General features: G+C 31.0%; 1 protein-coding gene across 1 annotated transcript in view; it reads left to right on the top strand.

The window, feature by feature from the left end:
- LOC143076379 (uncharacterized) overlaps positions 1 to 20,097 on the top strand; it is a 30,931-nt gene extending 10,834 nt beyond the window's left edge. Inside the window, exons 6-10 of the mRNA XM_076252118.1 lie at positions 1,055 to 2,298; positions 2,774 to 2,804; positions 4,101 to 4,387; positions 8,039 to 8,066; positions 17,831 to 20,097. Coding sequence (XP_076108233.1) covers positions 1,055 to 1,198 — 144 coding nt within the window. The 3' untranslated portion in view covers positions 1,199 to 2,298; positions 2,774 to 2,804; positions 4,101 to 4,387; positions 8,039 to 8,066; positions 17,831 to 20,097. The remainder of the gene's footprint in view (positions 1 to 1,054; positions 2,299 to 2,773; positions 2,805 to 4,100; positions 4,388 to 8,038; positions 8,067 to 17,830) is intronic.
- The last annotated feature ends 3,684 nt before the right edge of the window (positions 20,098 to 23,781 follow it).

Below are 23,781 nucleotides of genomic sequence, written 5' to 3' on the forward strand. Positions count from 1 at the left end.
TATCTTTAAATTTTACAGCAATCCAACAAAAACATGACAGAAGATTCAATAAGCTTAAGGATGCTCGCTGATCAGTTTCAAAATAAATAACTTTTCATAAAACTAGTATGTATTGATAGGGAATAAATTGAAGAATCAAAAAAGCAAAAAAAAATATAGGGGTCAATGTGCTTGATTTCGAGATATAAGCCATTGAAATTTTGGCAGGAAAATGTTCTCTCTTGATTTTTCATAGCATAACCATTGTCCAGTTAAAATTCTCAAATTCTATTAAAAATTAATAAAGTTTTATAGACTTTTACAAATGACTTATAACAATACATGTAAAAGATTGGTAAAAAGAAAAATGGGGGTTCATTGGGAAAATATTTTCAGGCATTCAAATGGATAAGAACAGAGGATTCCGAAAATCTGACAGAAATTCCAAAACATGACAAGCAGAAATCCTTAATATTTATCTAAGATGGCTGCATAGTTTGATAAAAATCCAAGTTGATTTGAAAAAATTATTAAACAAATTAAAGTGTACTATCTCTTTTTTGTCCGAATTGCAAATCCAAGCTTTTTTTACAAAGATTACTTTTATTTTTAAATTTTACAGCAATCCAACAAAAACAAAATGACAAAGGATTCAGTAAGCTTAATATATATCTAAGATAGCTGCATAGTTTGATGAAAATTCAAGTTGATTTGCAAAAGTTATAAAAAAAATTGAAGATGCCTATCTGAATTTATATAATAATTTGTATTTTTACCTGTTGAAAAATTAAAATCTTTCATTTCACAGCAATAAATCAAACTACCTTATAAGCTTGACTTTTGTAAGATCAATATTTAATTTAGTTAGAACGGCTGATTTACACCAGTCAAAACTAAATTTGAAGGTAAATAATAGTCGAGACAGGTCGAGACTGGTTGGACTGAGTCGAGATTATTCGCAACAGGTCGAGACTAGTCAAGACAGGTCAAAACAGGTCGAGCCTTGGTCAATAACTGATAGGATACAGTTGTTTTTATTTTTCTTTTCTTTTCTTTTCTATTATTTACTCACCAGGACATGCAGAAGAAGATGAAAACGCAATTTGTAAAAAAAATCACTGAAATGTTTGGTTCACATGAAATGAAGAAACATTTAATTTTTGAACCAGTTTTCTTCATAAATGGAACGGACAAATACGATCATGAAATTCAAAGCTAACAAAGCAACTTGTCACTATTGCCCGATCCCAGCCATCGTGGGGACTACGTCGACCAATGCTTTGGGTTCCTCTTGAGCTTCTGATTGCTAATATGATAAAAGATAACGTCCATATAATACCCAAAACACAGTTAGATGAAGCAAACACAATGAACAAAGACCTAGCCTTGTCTAAGAGACAACTGGAAGATTTTCTCTTAACGCAACATTCTTTAGGCAAAATAATGTACTTTAATCAGCCTGAACTTAAGAATTTTATCATTCTTTATCCTCCTACATTGGTCAACATTCTTCGATCATTTATAACAGATGAAATATTTTGGCCTAAGAATGAGACTCTTAAAGGTATTCTACGAAGAATGAGAGAAACTGGAAAATTATATAAAAGAGATCTTCTAAAACTATGGGAACAGGAACAATTCGTTCATCATATACAAGATGATGACTTCAAGGAGTTCATCATCCAGGTTCTAGTGCATCTCGATGTTTTGGTCATACCGAAACAATACTCTAACAACAGTGACGCGCACGTCGACTATTTCTTAGTTCCATGCACAGTTAAACATAAGATGCCGATGTCCTTTCTAGATGACAAATCATTTGCAAAAAGGACAATTGCGTTGGTCTATCAAATACAGAAGTCATCCATACCATCAGCATTGTCTTTTAAACTGGTTGGTGCAGTTAGTGGTATTTGGCCTATCAAGGAGGTGGACGGACGGCCATTATTATATCATTCCTCAGCCGTGCCATGTGTTGAAAGCAACACCGAGTTTAGAATAATGGTAGAAGAAACAAGAGTCGTCGTCTATCTTACGAACATGTCATCTAGGTCTTACATCTCCCCTGATATTGCAGCCAGCATTCAAGAATGCTTGACCGTGACTTTACAAGCTGTTTTGAAATTTTATCTGATCAGCATTGGAAAGAACCAGAAAAAAGTTAATTTGACAAATCTCTTTAGCATTGAAGTCGGAGAAGTTTGTGGCAGATCTCCATGTGTGGTATCCATTTCAAAGGTGAAACAAACCGCTAACTGGGTGTGTGAGTGTGGAAACAAACACTCCTCGAGAAGATCATTGTTGTGGGTTTTTAATAAGGTATCTAATATCAACTAGCCATATAAACCACCATATATTGTTTTCTTTAGAAATATTCATAGCATGAAACATTTTTATTTCAAGGCATTAACTATCTTATATCTATTTTTATACGTATTTGCCTTCATTTTTTTTTTAAATTATATGCGTCCAGAGTGCTTTACTAAATCTCCAATTATGTTTCGGGCGCAGCTGATGAGTTGCATATAGCAAAATATACGCTCATATTGCATACATATATTATGTTTCTTTAGAGTACACTTAAAATTAAGTAAATGTATTTAACTAACAATTTATATTACTTCGTTCACTTATCTATAATAATAATCGAGAAAAAGCAAGAAAGATAATAAACCAAAGCAATTACAAATCGTGACGTTGTTTGAGGTCGTGATGTATAATGATATATTGAAATATAAATCACAAGAAATCATTATATTTTCAAATATTTCATTATTTAATGAACGTTTTTCAGAAACAAGAAGAATGTCCATCCCATTGTCAAGGTAAATTGATATAAATCATCATAACTGATACAAAATTAGATAGATATAGGAAGATGTGTTGTGAGTGCCAATGAGATAACTCTCCATCCAAAAAACAATTTAAAAAAAAGTAAACCATTATAGGTCAATGTACGGCCTTCAACACGGAGCCTTAGATCACACCGAACAACAAGCTGTAAAGGGCCCCAAAATTACTAGTGTAAAACCATTCAAACGGGAAAACCAACAGTATAATAATATAAAAAAATATATATAATACTGAACCTTGTTATGGTGAATTTGTATGACAAATTATCATAAACTTTTTAGAGTGAATGAAGTAAAACAAATCGAAGTATATACACAGCTACTCAAAATACCAACAAGAATCAGTTAACAAACCGGAGATTAATTTTTCTGATATATCAGGAATTATTGCTGCAGTATTATATGTATTAGCAACCTTCTTCTTGTTCCTATCGCAAGGATGCTCTGATTGATCCATACATGACCAATTGAACCAATATATCGGTTAATAAATTGGATGTCGGCAACAAGAGGTCCAACTCAATTAATATTCACAAAAGACTGGACACAATTTTTTTTCAAACTGCAAATCAAGATTATCGATTTGACGATAATTCAATTTTACACAGTTGTTGTACATGATATATAGATGAGGCATATTTTTGTTTTTGAAAATTGAAAAAATTATTTTGGAAATCAAATAGTTTCTTCATTACATATTATATCAACACACATTGATATAAGTTAAACAAAGCAGTTTCAAATTAATTTCCAGTGTCCAACGATAAAAAAACCACACTTCAATAGAAAATGTAAAATACATTTGCAGAAACAATCATGGATAACAAAAATTGTCTCGTCGAAAATCTGAAAAAACACTCTTTTAAAAAGAAATAGCCTTTGATAAAAACATTACAACATTGAGAAACATCTAGCTGTAATTTGATTGTTAATCGTATATATATATGTTATATAACAGATGGGTAGGAACACGCTTACATTATAGTAATTTTCAAGAAGTTTTCGATCTGTGTAGTACTGTAAAATCCACAATAAATTAGATACTGGTTCATGTATGTACATTGCGAATATCACATCTCTCATTTATTAATGGTCAAGTTTTACCACATAAAGGGAAAACATAACAAGTCTTATCGCAAATCGTTTCACAAACATTCTTAGCTTTTCGAAACATGTGTGTTTTTAATTGTTGTAGTTTATTTTATATTTGAAAACAATCTTAATCATCATCTTCTTTTTTATTTTGTTTCACCTTTTCGAATTATTCAGGTCTTGGAAAAACTGCCCTGACAATGTCACCAAGCGAGAAACATCTGTCAAGACTTGCCAATCAGCTGGATATCAATAGTTGTAGAGAGTTGATGATTCATCTTGGGTTACAACTAAATGATTGGAATGATATTGATTACAGCTACACAACGATGCCTCTTGTTATCAAAATCATGGCATTTAATTTCTGGAGAACAAAAACCATACGGGGTAAACCCACCAAATCATTCAACGACTTGCTGGATGCACTAAAGGCAGTGGGGGATGAAAGACATTTGCTTTGCAAGGTTTGGACACCTTTTGTTTCTTTTTTTTCTCACGAAGTACAACTATATTAATCATACTGTGTTTTAGTTTTTCTACCAGGTTTTTATAATCCCCAATTTTTCTGTTAGAAGTTGTATCGTTTCAGATCTATATAGAACATGCCTTGCTTGATAGGCTCCGATGATTTTCCAAATGTCTATGCGCCACTCTTTCAGGTGGACATTTGCGAAATTGGGACACAACTGTTGTTTAAATCCACAAATCAATATCAGCTTTTAAAAGGCGTATGTCTTTTTCAAATATATGACATGTTACAATTATAGATCATCATTAACTAAGTGAATGCTTGTACTTGAATTGCTTATAATTAAATTTTGGGTTTGTTTTCATGTGACCGAAAGATTCATATGTAACTTAGCTTTAATTTGTGTATCACGTCGATCGTTTCGATCTTTGAAAACGCGATCGTCAATGGACTAAAATAAAGTACATGCATTTATTTAAACAAAAAGTGTCCAACCTGTTTGAACTTTTGATTTTGCCATTTGATTAGTGAATTTTCCGTTTAGATTTTTCTTCGGAGCTCAGTATTTTTGTGATTTAGCTTTTCATTGAGACCATAAAATGGTAGAAAGTTCACAGGAAAACAATAGAAACCAATATATTAAAGACACGTGTCTTGTAATTGCAAAAAGCCCTCAACCCTCTCCTCCGGTTTATTTAAAACAAAAAATGTAAATAACCAAGGAGCTCTTAACTTTAACCATAAGCAAACAAAATTAGACGTGTAACATTGACGGTAAAATTAATACTGACCCATATGCGCAATAACATTATTAAAGTCTGTTCGGTGATGCTTAATCCCGAAATGTTTGAAAATCTAAACGTTAGTCAAAAGACGAAGAGCTAACATTGATTTATATTTAAAATGTAACTATTTTCGGGGAAGGAATTAGAGCTTTGCAAGACAGAGGTATATGCCTTCATTTGAGTGCCACACATGGATCGTGATATGCTTACCCTTCAAAAGTACACAATACTATCTCCAATTTTTGGTATGGTTCGTTTTTGCGCAATCTGTATTCTTCTGTATTGTAGTTTGAATACTATTGGAAGTCTCAAGATTCTTTTCTTTTTGGCTATGGCGTTGAACGTTTATTTCAAATTATGAGTTACAATTTCCCTATGGTATCTTTCCTCTTTCTTTTATAACGGTTACAGATTTTCTATAGTAGCACATTTCAATGAAACAAAATCTGGATGTTCCATTAAATGCCGTAATTTTGTAGACGTATTAAAGTATTAATGAATGGGTGTTTTTATAATGGCCTTGTTATATGTCCAAGGTCTGTAATAATGGTCGAGGAAGTCTGTAATGGCCGAGACAATGCCGAGGGCCTTTACAGACCACCGAGGCCATTATTACTGACCGATGACATATAACAGGTCTATTATAAAAACACCCATTTCTAAATTCATTTATTAACCAACAGAACAAAAGTATATGGGTTGGTACCAACTTGATGTACTATCTTACTCTTTTAATGACAGTTTAGTTTGAAAAAAATAATGTTTACTTCTGTATGATCAAGCTATAAATATACCAAATATCCAAATAAAGTTGAAAGAAGTTATGTGTTGAAAAACAGGATGAACAGTGATCCCTTTATATGGTTCTTTATAACTCTTTAATGTTTGTTGCTGGTTACTAAATTAAACAAAATACAAAAAGGTATTATACTCTTTACAAATTAATTTTATTAACTTTATTAAAAACCCTAACTGGGCTTAATACGGACAAACTGGGCATTAATACAGGGCCATTACAGAAAAACAGGGCCATTATAGAAACTATGTAATATTTAATAAATAGTCTTTTTTGGCCATTATGTACTTAGATGGTTGATAATAAAGTATTAATGAATGTGTGTTTTTATAATGGCCCTGTAATATGTCCAAGGTATGTAATAATGGTCGAGGAAGTATGTAATGGCCCGAGGCAACGCCGAGGGCCATTACAGACATCCGAGGCCATTATTACTGACCGAGGACATATAACAGCGCCATCATAAAAACACCCATGTCTTAATACATTTATTAACCAACTGAACAAAAATGTATGTGTTGCTGCCAAATTGATGTACCCTCTTGCTCTTTTAATGACAGTTTAGTTTGAAAAAAAATGTGTACTTCACCATGATAAAGATTTTAAATATACCAAATATCCAAGATATTAAGTTGAAAGAAGTTATGTGTTGAAGAACAGGATGACCAGTGATACCTTTATATAGTTTTTTAATGTTGGTTGCTGGTTACTAAATAAAATAAAATACAAAAAGGTATTATACTCTTTACAACTTAATTTTATTAACTTGATTAAAAACCCTAACTGGGCTTAATACAGACAAACTGGGCATTAATACAGGGCCATTACAGAAAAAACAGGGCCATTACAGAAAAACAGGACCACTAGAGAAAAACAGGGCCATTACAGAAAATATGTAATTTTTAATAAACAGTCAGTTTTTGCTATAATGTACTTAGTTGGTTAATAATTGTTTGTTTTCATATTGATTAAACTTATAATACAATGTTAGCTGATGAACCCCTAATTTCGATAATTTTACCTCCGTTGTCTGTTTGCTTTGCTAGCACATTGTCCATATAATTAAATTATATGCTACTGTCATAAAGGTGAGAGGTTTAGCTAGCTATACAACCAGGTTTAATACACCATTTTCTACATAAGGAAATGTCTGTAACCAACTCCGGAATATGACAATTGTTTTCGATTTGATTAATGTTTTTGAGCTTATGATTATGCTATTTGATAAGGATTTTCTTGTTAAGAATTTTCCTTGGAGTTTTGTATGTTTGTTATTTCACTTTTTAAATATTTTTACCTGTTAAATGAAAAGGTTTTTTTGTCATGTAAAACAAAGATGGTTCACTTAACACATTTTTTTGTGAAGCTATGATCGGTTATAGCATTAGCGCATTTGTTTCTAATGAACTCATCATAGATATTAGATAACAAAGGCCTTATTTAGAATTTGTTTCAAACTAGTAAATCTATGGAAATATGCCTTTGGTTCACACGATATTCCACAGATATACATATAGTTTCAATTAGATCTCACTATATTCCTCAGGTAAACATACTCATAATATAGTTTGAATAAGTTATCATGATATTCCTTCGGTACACATATTCATAATATAGTTTGCATAAGTTCTCATGATGTTTCTCAGGTAAACATATTCATGATATAGTTTGAATAAATTATCATGATATTCCTTAGGTAAACATATTCATGATATAGTTTGAATAAGTTCTCATGATATTCATTATGTGAACATATTCATTATATAGTTTGAATAAGTTCCTCATGATATTCTTCAGGTAATCATATTCATGATATAGTTTGAATAAGTTCTCATGATATTCCTCATGTAAACATAGTTATGATACAGTCTAAATAAGCTAGCATGATATTCCTTAGGTAAACATATTCATGATATAGTTTGAATAAGTTCTCATAATATTCCTTAGGTAAGGATATAGTTAAAATTTGTTCTGAATCATGTTATTCAGTGTGCAGAACTGATCTTGTATCATACACAAATCATATATACTAACACACTAATTTTATCTATTACTTACCTTTCAGGTGTTCAGAGAAGACACACATTTGTTAGGTAAGATTTAGCATAACTAACCGTATCTTACAGAAACTTTATTTTTAAATTCCTAAGACTTTAGAAAATAATAATATTTCGAAATAAACATGTCTATAATATGGTCTTTTTCAAATTTGTTATCTTATGTATATAGATGAAAAGTCGATACCAAAGTAATCAATCAAAAGAAAAGATTTCAAGTACTTAGGACAACTGTTACCAGCGGTCTTACTATAAAATTCCAAATTCTTACACAGTTTGGGAATCGTAGATATGAAATTATAATTTGTGAAGAATCACGCTGATTCTATCAGAACATACACTTGTGACTTTGGACGATTGAGTTTTCAACAGACAGTCGGTTTTTAAATTGGCACTTATTGTGCACGCTTACAGGATGATTAGTATTTGTAATTGTATGAAGCAGAATTCATTCAGAAACTTCTAAATGACAACAAGAAAAAACATCTTTCGAAATGCTTTTTTTTTTTTTTTTTATCTTTTATTTGTTTTTCAAGAGTCAGGATTTTACACACCCCATCACACTACCACCTGACAATGGTATCAAGGGGTAAATACAGAAGAAAATATACAAAATGAAGTCTGACTAATTAATTTTTAACAATAAGAATATTTTAAGTTACATAAAATTGTATTTTATTTATCTCTCCTCTCTCTCTCTGTGACTTACTAACTAATACTTTCACTCATCTTTTTCGATACAATATGTATCATGTCTTACTTTTTAATACAATTTTTTTTAAAGAAATAAATTTGCTCATAATTTATCAATTATTTCTTTTCTCTGAACTAAACATAGATAATATGAAGACAACACTTAGTTAAATATTACATGTAAAGGAGACCAAAATTTTTCACAAACTTGGATTTTTTATCATTTTTCTTTGCAATATGATTTTCAAAAAATTGGTATTTCTTTATTTTATTCTTTAACTCAATCATATTTGGTTTTGTTTCATTTAATTTACATTTATATATATAATTCTTTGTAATTATGATTAGCAGATTCAATAGCAAATATCATGTTTACAACCAAGAAACACATTCTCTTTGATGAGATTTTTAAATTTACAAATAAAGTTTCACAATATTGGAAAAAGACTGCCACAATTGAAAAGTTATTGGGCATTAAAAAAACAAGGTGTTCAATGGTTTCTTCTCCAAGTTAACAAAAAAGTACATAACTTGGTATCTTTTAATTTGATTTTGTATAAAAAGGTATTAGTTGCTATAATTCTATGCAAACATTTATATTGAAAGGTTTTTAAATAAGCATCTCTACAAGACTTTTTTGCTATCATGAAATACTCTGACCATTCTGTACTATCAATAACTAACAGTTCTTCCAATTTAAAAAATTTGATTGTTGGTAGTTGAAGAACTTCGTCTACTAAGTTTTTATATACAAATGTGGCTTTCAAATTACACCTGATTTTTTTTAGAAAGTATTACCAGTGTTAGACTTATCTAAATCTTGATTTAGACAGTTCTCTTTAAGGCATTTTTTCATAGTGTTAGGGATTTTGATATCAAACCATAATATTTAATAAAATTGTTGTTTTGTACTTTTTCTTGAAATTGCTCAAATTTATAAAAAAAATCATATTTTCACGATTAATAAGGTCACTTACTGACGGCACACACCCGTTTTCCCATTGAATGTCATATGGGAAAATCATCCAAAGAAGATTTTTTACTCGTAGCCCAATCAAAAACATCTGCCCTCTTTTTGGAGTTTGAAAAAAGACCCCTCACATTCATTGATAGTATCGTAACATTATTATTCATGATTATATCTGAAGTGATGATTTATAAAACATATCAGCAAGTTCATAAGTACAAATATACAATTGTCACAAATTAGACATACACAAACATACACACATACAAACATAAGATGTCGCATATCATTTTCTTCATTTATCATTGAATGTATAAACTAATTTACAGTATGGCATTATAATAGTTATATATAAATCTAGCAAAGGAATACATGTAGATATTGTAAGGGGAGATAAGATTACATATTTATTTCATAATAAATGTAAGAGTTATTTCCCCTATACTTTATAGTGACAGTATAATTTATAAAAAAAATCATATTTTCACGATTAATAAGGTCACTTACTGACGGCACACACCCGTTTTCCCATTGAATGTCATATGGGAAAATCATCCAAAGAAGAAAAGTTCAAAATATCGAAGGAAAAAATGTCACTGACAGAATTCTCAGTAATAGGTTTTGCAGCAGAAAAGCATAGTAAAACATCCTTCCAGAAAGAATTTTACATCTTTAAGATATCTCAATCGGCTTTTCTTTCTGAAGATTTAAAACCCTTTCACCCCCCCCCCATACTGCATAAGGTCTGCCAGTAACAACTGCTGCCAGCCACCGCTAGGGTTTACCAGCAGTCTTTTTATCCAACTGATTTTCAAATAGATATTAAATGAATGAAGATGTACCATATTAAGTCCACTTTGAGAATATCACCAATAAGTGTTGTTCGCTTAATTCTGTCTGGTTTTCCATTCCATATGAAATCATAAGATAATAAAGTGAGCTCTGTTAACCTGGAGTGTGATAGGTTTGGTAATGCAGTCAATAAATGGACCAACTTTGAAAAAGCAAGTAATTTACTTACTGTAATTTTTCCTAATAATGTGAGTTTTCGATGTTGCCAGCTCTTCAGAATTGCAGAGACCTCTTTAATTTTCTTAGTAAAATTAATTTCTGTGAAACAGTTTAAATCTAAAGAAAGTTCAATCCCCAAAAATTTAAAATTTGAATGTGACCAATGAAGTTTTAAGTCGGGACATAAAATAAGATCAGAATATTTTTTACTTCCAACCCATAGTGCTTTTGTCTTGGAAGCATTTATTTTCAAACCTGAAATTTTATAAAAAGATTCAAAACATGAAAGTGTTTCCCTCAACGATATTTCCCTTGGTAAAACAGGTTTAAGTCTATTAGCTATAACAGCAGAAGCTATTTTCATATCAGTATTCAAAAGACTAATAGGACGCCAGTTACTAATATACTGTCTGTCTGTTCCCTCTTTAGGAATGCAAGTTATTATGCTTTGATACTGAAAATCAGAAAATTCACCCTCGCATATCCAAAGTGAAGAGATCGAAAGACAAACAGGCCAATATTTTTCTAAAAAAATTGATAAAAATCTACTGAATACCCATCAGAACCAGGATTAATACCATTTGTCATAAATTTTAAAGATTCAGCACATTCTTTAAAAGTAAAATTTCCTTCACAAAGATCACTTTGTTCTTCTGTAAGCTTAATGTTATGATTAAAAAATGATCATTGCAATTTAATTTTTGCTTGAGTACAAATTTTGATAAAAATGTTGCTGTTCCATCAGAATTTGTTATTGCTCTGAAATATGCTGACCTTTATCATCAATAACTTCTGTTATGGTTTTCTTAATAAACATTTTCTTTTCTAATTTACAAAAATAATTTGTACACTTTTCACCATTCTCATGCCAGTTAGCTCGGAATCCAAGCAGCAAGCATTCAACTGTCTTTTGTCTACAATTTTCTAGTTCCATTTTTTTCAAATAAAGATTTTTGAACCTCATCATTTGGAGAATGATTCATAATACTTCAAAATATAAAATATCTTTTTCATGTTTGAATGACATTTTTTCCTCTCTGGATTTATTAATGCTGTAATTTATGGACAAGGATCTAATCTTTATTTTCAATATTTCAAAAAATGTTTGATCATTACATGACAACTCAAAAGAAAGAAGATTTTCCATATCACCTGACAAATGGTATTCTAAAATAGTATCCTTAATATATGATTTAACCCTTTTTATATAATCTGCATCTCTAAGTAACTGAGAGTTAAGTTTCCACTAACTTGTGCCCCGTTTTTTTAAACAAGCTGAGAAGGTGAAAATAATTGCTGAATGTTCCGTTCTATAACCCGGAATGATAATGGTATTCTTCATAAGTGAAAAAAGGTCTTTTGAATTTAAGAAATTATCGAGGCGACTTTGTTTTATAGGTGAGGACTGACGCCAAGTATATTTCATATCTTCTGGATAGTATGTACGCTAAGGATCAAGAAGTTCAAAAACATCAATGATTTCATCAATTTTTTTACGGGAGTTAGGGTTTCTATTATGTTTGATATAATATGTATCCATAAATGTATCTAATACAACATTCCAGTCACCACATAATGAAACACTGGTGTTTTTAAAGGTTAAAACATTCTGCATTATTTTGTCAAAGAATGAAGGTTCGTCTGTATTATAACCATACAGACATGCAAACCATAATCTTTGTGAAAAAAATTGTTATATCTAAAATCATGTAACGACCATTATCATCAATAATAGTATTATGCACAATAAAATCCAGGCCCTTTTTAAACATAACAGAGACACCTGCAATTTTACTGTCTTTATGACTGAAAAAGCACGTATTTCCCCATTCATCTTCCCAGTATTTTTCAATGTCTTTATTGCTATGAGTTTCCTGAAAACACACTATTGAAGTATTTTTACTCCTAGCCCAATCAAAAACATCTGCCCTCTTTTTGGAGTTTGAAAAAAGACCCCTCACATTCATTGATAGTATCGTTACATTATTATTCATGATTATATCTGAAGTGATGATTTATAAAACATATCAGCAAGTTCATAAGTACAAATATACAATTGTCACAAATTAGACATACACAAACATACACACATACAAACATAAGATGTCGCATATCATTTTCTTCATTTATCATTGAATGTATAAACTAATTTACAGTATGGCATTATAATAGTTATATATAAATCTAGCAAAGGAATACATGTAGATATTGTAAGGGGAGATAAGATTACATATTTATTTCATAATAAATGTAAGAGTTATTTCCCCTATACTTTATAGTGACAGTATAATTTAGATTAAAGAAAAATATATCTGGTATATTATTTACTATATATACAGGATTTCGTAATTCGGAATTGACATGAAACACTTCATTTTTTATCTTATACATTTATATCTATCTATTTATATTTATAAAAGCCGTACATTTTTCAAAAAATATTAACCGGTGTAACAGATTTAAAAGATAACTAACTAATTTCCATCTCTTAATTTCTGTTTTATTTTTTCTTCTACATTGTCAAAGAGATCAAATCTTATTCTGCTACTAGTTTCAGTTTTGTCATACACATTACAGTTGTAAAACCATACATTCTCAAATGTTTTAGTGTTCTCAAGTCTTGCCTTTAGTCCAAGATTGCGTTGTGATATGTCATCATGCAATTTCACTTCATTTTTCAGGGATCTTTTTTGTCGCATAATCCGTATTTTAGTTTCTGTATTCTTTACCTTAACAATGACAGGCTTCTGATAACCATCTTTCCCAGGTATTCTGTGGATGGCTAGTACATCACTGGGCTCAATATTTACAGTCATCCTTTAAAGTTTCAATTAATGCTTTTCTCAAATTCTCACCCCTTTTTTCAGTAAAGTTTAGCATTCTTATATTATGTTTTCGACTGTATTGCTCATTATAATTGGCTAACTTCAATGCATCAATAGATCTGTTAGTATTGTCACCAACCTTTTCCACTAAGTATTCAATAACTCTATCTTTAGCCCTGATTCTTTCCCTCAGATCCTTATTCTCAATCATCAATGTATCTAACTTATCATCAAATTTTCCAGTTTCCTCACTTTTTTTACACTCAAACTTACTGCAAAATGATCTAATAATTTCTGGACAATGTTACTAACTAAAGTTTTTAAGTCCTTTTGTCATGTTTGTTGTACCAAATAAACCATAGCATTAGTAAGGTCAGTCTTTGTAACTGTGCCCTGACGAGATTGTTTTATTTCACTTAAATTATTTTGAATACCAGTCAAATCAATACCTTCTACAATGTCATTTGCATCATCTGAATGGAATCGTTTGTTCTGCTTGGATGGTTTTTCCTTTACAGATTCTTTAGAAGAATTATTGCTCCCAGGCTTTTTTTGCTGCTAACATTGTATAGTTTTTGCTCCTTTACTGTCCCCATGCATGGTGGTAATACAGACAACACTACTCAGAAAATCAATATATTACAAATAGTTTTCCAATTCAAAATATATAATTCCACTAATTTAATTAAAAGTAAATCCATCTTTCAACAAAATATGAAGTAAATCATATTTCTGTAAAGTTCATCAAATTCCAAACATCATGATATGATTTGCATATTAGATAAATTCCTTCAAAAACCAGCTTAAAATTGCCAAAAAACTGCAGAGCTGAAAATCAACCCACAACTAGATTGGCAGCCTTCTTAAATCTTGATGCTTTCTTACCTTCGGATATATTTATATTGACCGTTCACTTAATAACCTACAATGTAATCGTTACTTACATCTCATATATCCCAGTGAACATGAAATCAACGATACTATTAATACCAGAAAGACTGCTTCATACGTTGATCTTTTCCTTAATATAGACACAGATGAACGACTTTACACTAAAATCTATGACAAACTGGATGATTTCAACTTCCAAATTATCAATTAACCCTTTCTGAGCGGTATAACATCCTCTGTCCAGTTGAATGGTGATTACAGATCTCTGTTGATCCGTTTTTCTCGTGCATGTTCACGATTTACCTACTTCGTACACAGAAGTGTGCTCCTGACGAGTTATGAGGAGAACATACTAGTACTTAAAATGACACACAGTACAGTTTATGGACTCCATAACGAATGGGTTTATATATGTGATGTATTTGTATTTTAACTTATTAATGACAATTATAAAAGGACGTGCTTCTTTAGCTTTGTAAACAACACTGTGATAAAATTCTCGATAAAATATAAATAGCGCGGACTCAGAGATAAACATAATAATGGCTGTTACAATATACTTCCCACGAAAATCTACATGTATTGGAACCTATTTGCAGACCCTTTGCCGATTTTATTGTTTTAAAAAGTGCAATTAAAAAAAGACAAAATAACTTTTATACTTATTCGTATGCATAATAAAAAGTTGTACGACTTTGCCCCCCCTTCCCGAGCTATAGAAAAACAGTACATTAACGGGTGTTACACGGACTCTATTTAGATGATACACAGACTCTTTTTAGTTGTTACACGGACACTTTTTATGAATAGAATCACTCGTGCATGATCAGTGAGTTCATGGGCACTTTTAACTTTCAATTAGATTTGAACCTTTTGGTTCACCGACTTATTTTTTATTGAACAAAATATTAACGTTAGCATCAATATCTATTTTCAAACATTTCAATTAAAATACTATTTATATCAGTACACTAAGGGATTAGACATTTAACTTCAAAAGGGGGGGGTATGGTTTTTTCCAAAAAAAAAGATATTTTGATCACAAATTTTATCAGAAAAACATTATCATGGTCAAGCAGATGACAAATTAATGTTTTGCATGATTCCCTGATTTCCGAATACCGTAAATAGTGCTACTTTAAACAAAAACATTTGGGTGATGGCGTTGAAAGTAAATAGTTAATTAATGTACTAAAAAAAAGAACATACCGCCCCCTTTATGAAGCAAAATATTCGGTCAATAAACGTTTTCTTCAATATATGGATATAAATAGTATTTTGGACAATGCTCAAAGTAAAGAAATGATGATACTGACGTGTATATTTCAATAAAATTAAGACAGGAAATAAATAAATAAAAATCAAATCTTATCAAAAGATAAAATTCCTATCAACTCACCGATGCACGATTGATCCTATAAACACAAAGTGTTCATGTAATACACGTCCAAATAAGCAGCAAATCTAGAAGAAAATCATTCAACTTATGTCATCAATTTTGGGCGGTAAGCTACGATTGGATCATATAGTAACACGTGTTTATTCCCGATCAACACTTCCATATCTAGAGACGAGCATGAATTAAAAAAAAAAATAAAGTATATGCCTGAATATGTTTAATATTAAGACAACATTCATTTTTTCACAAACATTTCATTTACTAATGAAGTAGAAAATTCATTCTTTTGATACATTTATATTGTTATCGAATTTATATCAGTGGCGGATCCAGGTCCAAATCCAGGACAAAACAGGGGGGGTCCAACTTTATATCCCTATTTAAATGTATTGATCATCCAAAACAAGGCTGTTCTAATCCCCCGAATCCCCCCCCCCCCCCCAACTGAATATTAAATTCATGAATTTGGCAACAAACGTATTTTTCAAGGGGGAATGGGGGGATGGAATGGCATATCCTGCATTTTTCATCAGAAATAAAGATTACAGCCTGTTTATCTTAAAATAAATTAGCCCCCCCCCCCTTCTTCCCCGCTTTTTGTGTCATCCATAAAGATCAAACGTATTCCTACTTACCACTAAAATATTTCTTTAATATATTACTTTTTTACGAAGTTGCCTTTTATAAGTCTTAAATGTGTACAACATTCATCTTTTCCTTTAAATGGCTCTTTTTTTTTATCAAATAATTACCTAAATAGATTCCTGATTTTTTTTCTTTAAAAAAATATCGGTTGAAGGGAAATGAAAAATGTTTATACTATAACTTACATTTACTGCTTTATGGCTATCTAAATATCTCAAATGTTTAGTCTTGCAAAATGTATTTTAACTTTCTTGAAACGTCGTACAAGTCAGATAAAAAAACAAAAGTAACAAAGGAAAGAGGCCGGTAACACAGCCGAATAGTTTTTTTGCACTTGTAGTCAGGTCAAGGTCCTCAGCTATCGCCTCGGACCTTGACCTGACTACTCGTGCAGAAAAACTATCCGGCAACGGTTGTTACCGGTCTGTTTCTTTGTTACCTTTGTATTTTATCTAATACATGTAATGCACAAGAGCTCGGAGAAATGAACAAAATAAAAATGTAATAAAATTCCGCGAAAGTCTATTAATCTTTTTGGCGCATTTAGGTCATTTCAAAACATGACGTCATTCAAATGAAACCGCCAAAGTTGAAAGTTTTCTGTTACGTGTTCCATCGGAATTCGTATGATATTGTATTAAAACTGAGTTTTGGGGTAGGTTTTGTTTTATTTTCTATTATATTGCATTATTCGCATATTTACTCATTTCAGCAAGTCAACATGGCGGCTCCTTAGTTAAAAAAATGTCAACTTTGGATTTGACGAAAGCTTACGAGAAAAACATGTAAATTAAAAATGGGAAATGTTGGGTTTGAGATTTTAAAGAATTAAAAAGTTTCTTGTTAGCAGTTATTCACGAAACAACGTACGCAAGCTACATATTTATAAAGATATTGGAGCTTTATCTAACTGGGAGTAAAAAATAACAGCCACACACACAGCATAACCACCCTAACGCTCAGGATAAAATTCGAATATCACGGCCCAGGCCATGTGTAAATTTCCAACAATCTATGGCTTTCATGAATTATTTCTTAATTTTATAACGTCTTGATTGTATTTTACCATCTACTTCGTCTGCTAATTACCAAACGTGACTTAATCCTGAATATGACTATTTTGCCGAGTGTTAATTATGATGTTTCTTTTCTTAGTCTGGTTAGATATTGTGTTGTGTCTTATCTTTTGTGTTTTGAATACTATTTTTTTTCTATATATGTAAAAGTTCAGATGATTAGTCAGCTATTTCATGTATACAATTTAGCTATTTAGTTAAAAGCAACAATATGCACAAACTTGTTCATCGACATGCCTCATATATCAACGTCAATGTTTTTTTTTCCAAATATTATGTATATATTTTGACAGATATTGCTGAAATCCGACTACAAGAAGTTCCACACGATGATGTTCTGAAAGATCTGCCCAGAAACCTTGGAAACTGCGCCATACAACTCGGTATTGAGCTGGGAGTTAGTATAAGTTCGATAGAGGAGACATTGACACGGCACCCAAGGGACATGTACAATCAGATAGAAGACATCCTGAGAAAATGGAAAACTTCAAGAGAAGTAAAACCTACAATATACAGGTTAATGTTAGCTCTGGAACGCGTACATACTGGAGGATTGGAATATTTGAAGGGTTTCTACATTGGACAGTAAATCATGGTCATATCTAATAAACATATAATAGCAATTATAAGATGTCACTTTAAACTTCACAAGATACCGTAGACAGTCAAATTAAAATCCAAATCTATCAAATAATTCTACGGAATAATATGACTGAAAATGATTATGCTTTTACTATACTCTGTTGTGCGAAGGTCAAATGAAACAAAGCCTACAAACCTGTCTATCAAGCTGTATGCATATAATTAAGATGTTCTTTGAGTACAGTTATTATAGCAGCTGTCTAGTAAGGGTTTCCGTTTTAAATATATATAAAGCTGTATTTGTATACATGTAATCATTGAAGTATTATATTGACAGGAACTACAACGATTAATTATCACTTATTTATAACCCGGGTAGCCGTATAGAAAACTATGGAAACTGTCTAATTGGTACGCTGTCGTTAAGTTCTTTTGTGACTATTTGCGATGCCCCGGTCATTAAATTGACCAGAGGTACTTCTTATCAATCACTTGATTTTTATCGAAACAGCTTTACATCATTGCCTGTCGTAAAACACCTTTACTTATTTCAATCGCGTCGGTAGACCTTTATTTGTGAACAACTTATCTAAACAAATCGGCAGATGCATAACAATTGAAAATCGGCCCAGAATTATTTATTCTACAACAATTTGAAATAGTGAGTGACATTATTTTATTATTTTGTGGGTTAAGTTTAAATCGTGTCTCTATACACATCCTTGAGTCGAAGTACTAAAACAGATTTCAACACATCGGTGTTCAGCTGTACATTCGAAAAACCGAACAATAACCTTACCCTGGATTAAGAGCGAAGCTTAATTATTCCTACATTTATCTAAAATATCTTTGGTCTTTTGTTTTTATCGGAACAATAATTTACAATTGTCTTGAAAATGCAGGGAATGTTTGCCACTTGAGTAAACAGTATATATATAATCACACCTTGCGATATATACATATTGTGCAATTTCTTCCGAAAAAAAAATGTGGCATTTATTCAATAAATTTGGTACAAATTTCCATGGTCAATGTGATTTTCATTATAATTATTTATGACTCGCATTAATCTATCAATCACTCAATCGGCACACATATGCAGATGTAGGATAACGGAATCTGCCGAGGTTTGCCGATAGCTGCTTCCTAAAAATTTATCACAACTTTCGATTTCGACGTTTATTTCTGTAATCCCGAGATTGACAATGTTGTAGGGCATCACACGCTGATGTGTTAATAACGTTCAATTTTTCTTGCTAATTAACATGTCATGAAATTGCGCGCAGCATTGCAGATAAAACGTTTGCCATATGTAAAGCAGGATCACCACTTGTTTTTAGTGGGGTTCGTGTTGCGAATGCTTTAGTTTTCTATGTTGTGTCATGTGTACTATTATTTGTCTGTTTGTCTTTTTCATTTTTATCCATGGCGTTGTCAGTTTTTTACGACTTTAAGTTTGATTCTCCCTCTGGTATCTTTCGTCCCTCTTTTGAAGTTGGATCGTAGTAGTTACTGTCAATATAGTACTTCCATGATGTAATTAAGATGTTTTTTTACATAATATATAAAGTACAGTTATTATACCAGCTGCCTAATTAATAAGGTTTTCAGTTTTAAATATCTATAAAGCCGTATGTGTATAATGCTAAATAACATTACTGGAAACAAAATTATAATACATAACAATAACATGGAAAAAGTACGACTTGTATAGCAACATATGCGGAATTGGAAAACACGTGTATATTTAGTGAGGATAAAACGCATAATAGTTGAACCGATTACTGTTAGATGTAATATTAAAATACCTAGCACAGTCCAAAACTGGACTCACCCGAACCTGTTTTATTTTCATGAGTAACCTTAATTAATGCCATTCTTCTCACATTCAAACACATATTTTTCTAATCATGCTCGGTGTAAAATATTATGAAAATGAGCATTAAACGTTGGTACTGTTTAAATTGATTGTATATGGTGTGTATAGTTTGAATATAAAAAATATGCTATTAGATGACAGTTATTTTTATGCGTCATTCATGTTTAAAAAGACACTGTATTAAGAATACTTGTATCAACATTTTTATTTGAATTTTTAATAGAAATAACATTGTTCACTAAGAAAATGTAAGTGTTTCATTTGATAAATATAACATGTTATTTTTTTTCAAATGATACGTCTTGTTTGGTATAGCATGTCTTATGAATTGTCATGTTATGATAGATAATAGTTTAACATCATCACTTGAATCATATTATTTTTCCAAACACGTATCGTGTACAGTACAATCGTTTTTTTAAAATAATCCTAATTTGAAAAGAGACGAAATATCAAAATTAGCCAATTAAACCCCCTGAATGCTTTGTACGACTGCATATGTTATCACATAATCATGTTAATGTCTTCGTTATGATTTGGACGTACTTAATCGAAGTAAGTGTAAAAAGTGTTTCGTGTAAACAAAATTGATAAACTGTTATAAGTATTATACATGAAAGCCATACATACTGTCGTTTGAATGTGACATGAAGTTTAAGACAAACAGGATGACATTATGAGTTATGAATACGTTTAATAACACATATGCCAGACATTTGGTGGTACAAGTTAAACCATTTATTGGCAAATGAAACAAATTCAAATGTTTAAGTACAGTTATATAGGTACAATTCGTTCATTAAACTAAATAATACTAAATTAAGTAATATTTTATTCGGATGGCGTTTATTGAACTGTAATAGTTTGCTTGTTTTGTAAAATAGATTATCAAATCATTAATAATATAGATAAAGTCGTGATGTGACCTTTTTTGTCAAAACTGAATGTTGCTTCGTGTAGTAGATAAACGCAAGGGTACTGTTTTCTGTTGTTATAGTTATACATGCGTTATAGTTATTGTATTGTAAATATTTGTAATATATGCTTGACGCTATGATGGTTTACTAAACAATGTTTAAATAAGGCTTTTCACGTTATTATCATATATTTGTGAACAATACCACGGATATAGTCTGAAGAAATAATTTCAAACTTTTTACAGAAATTGCAGTGTATCGTGAATTTTATATTTTTTATTCAATTATAAGATCTAAAAAATGTATGTTAGTGTTACAGCTCCGTCGGTATCAACATATACGAATTTTTAAATGTATCTTTAGCATGTTTAGCATACACGATTTATATATAAAAAAAAATATACAGGCATCATGGTTGACTGTTTCGTTTTTAGAAATATTGTAAACATTTATCTGTTTTCGAAAATTAACAAAATCATATAAGTTTCTCCAACAAAAACTAAAAGTATTTTGCCAAGTCCTTTGGATAAACTTTCACACTATTGATTGTGTGCTGTAAATTCTTATCAACATTTGACTAAGTTGTTGCATGTCATACGTATGTAAATATCAAACTGATTTTTAAATGAAAGACACCATCGAAACGAGAAACTTTGAATGATAGTGTGGTTTAAAAATTCAAAAATGGATAGTTTTAAATTAGAATCTATAACAAATGCGACGAATTCGATTTTGCCATTGAAACATTTCGCATAAGATGTTTTCTTTTTTAACATTTTCAGACTTCGTTGAGTACCTAATTTCCTATTTTTTTCCTTAACACAATTATTATCAATTATTGACTAGTTTTGTGAATTCCATAGTTTTGTTCTAAATCTATAACTTTTTAACAAGAGTGTAAAGTATTTAAAAAAAGTATTTTCCTGTAACAGCTGCGTCCATCTCAAAACATTGTTAAATGTATTTCTAGCATAAATTAGTTATTAACAAAAAAAGTAGGAAGGCATTGTTATCTACTATTTGGTCGGGCTGTTGTCTCCTTAACACATTCCCAATTTACGTTCTCAATTTTATCATGATTTCCAGTTTCGTTTTATAATTCGATTAAGAAGAGATAACTCAAACGCAAACACTCAATCTTCTAGGCAATACATTAGCACGACTAAAATAATAAAAAAAAAACAGTTTAATAGTCACAATAACGAATTTATAAGTCGATGTGATGTCTTAAACGACGACAATCATTTTGGATAAGAAAAAGCAATAACGATTAAAGAAAAGTCACATAGTAAATCATCTTATATAGAATGAAAATGTGAAGTTTGATCTAACTGTCTAAAATATGATTTAAGGTATTGCTAAAAATATGAAATATAACATGTAATTTGATAGTATTTTGACAATAACAATCTATATGTATAGACTACTTAATGTTTACAATGTTTCTTTTTCATGGATAGTTAATAATGATATATTTGTACCTAGCATTTTGCAATAAAAGTGTGGCTTCTAATTTTTCTTGTTATTTGTAAACGTTCCTTTAGTAGATACACTTATTACAGTACAACATAGTATTGCGACTAAATAAGCCACACGACAATAAACCTTAGCTCCCAAATCTTGCATAACATTTTCAAAATTGAGGTTGGTTGAGAAATTAGTATTACCACAGAGAGAATACATTTGAAAAGATCATTCCGTATCGTTACGTATTTAGTGGAAAGCAGTTTCTGCACCATAAAATGCATCCATCAAACAAACAGCGTAACTTGGTATTTGTGCCATATTTTTATCAAACTATGTGTTATTGACTACAACTACTATTAATTACTCGGCTATGAGTCATTGATTACAAATACTATGAAGTGCTAGGCTATGAGTCATTGACTACAAATACTATGAAGTGTTAGGCTATGAGTTATTGATTACAAATACCATGAAGTGCTAGGCTATGTGTTATTGACTACAAATACTATGAAGTGCTAGGCTATGAGTCATTGACTACAAATACTATGAAGTGTTAGGCTATGTGTCATTGACTACAAACACTATGAAGTGCTAGGCTATGTGTTATTGACTACAAATACTATGAAGTGTTAGGCTATGAGTCATTGATTACAAATACTATGAAGTGCTAGGCTATGTGTCATTGATTACAAATACTATGAAGTGCTAGGCTTTGTGTCATTGACTACAAATACTATGAAGTGCTAGGCTATGTGTCATTGACTACAACACTATGAAGTGCTAGGCTATGTGTCATTGACTACAAAACTATGAAGTGCTAGGCTATGTGTCATTGATTACAAATACTATGAAGTGTTAGGCTTTGTGTCATTGACTACAAATACTATGAAGTGCTAGGCTATGTGTTATTGACTACAAATACTATGAAGTGCTAGGCTATGTGTCATTGACTACAAATACTATGAAGTGCTAGGCTATGTGTTATTGACTACAAAACTATGAAGTGCTAGGCTTTGTGTCATTGACTACAAAACTATGAAGTGCTAGGCTATGTGTCATTGACTACAAACACTATGAAGTGCTAGGCTATGTGTTATTGACTACAAATACTATGAAGTGCTAGGCTATGTGTCATTGACTACAATACTATGAAGTGCTAGGCTATGTGTTATTGACTACAAATACTATGAAGTGCTAGGCTTTGTGTCATTGATTACAAATACTATGAAGTGCTAGGCATGAGTCATTGATTACAAATACTATGAAGTGCTAGGCTATGTGTCATTGACTACAAAACTATGAAGTGCTAGGCTGTGTGTCATTGACTACAAATACTATGAAGTGCTAGGCTTTGTGTCATTGATTACAAATACTATGAAGTGCTAGGCATGAGTCATTG

This window comes from Mytilus galloprovincialis, chromosome 5, assembly GCF_965363235.1.
Source record: "Mytilus galloprovincialis chromosome 5, xbMytGall1.hap1.1, whole genome shotgun sequence".
Classification (NCBI taxonomy): domain Eukaryota; kingdom Metazoa; phylum Mollusca; class Bivalvia; order Mytilida; family Mytilidae; genus Mytilus; species Mytilus galloprovincialis.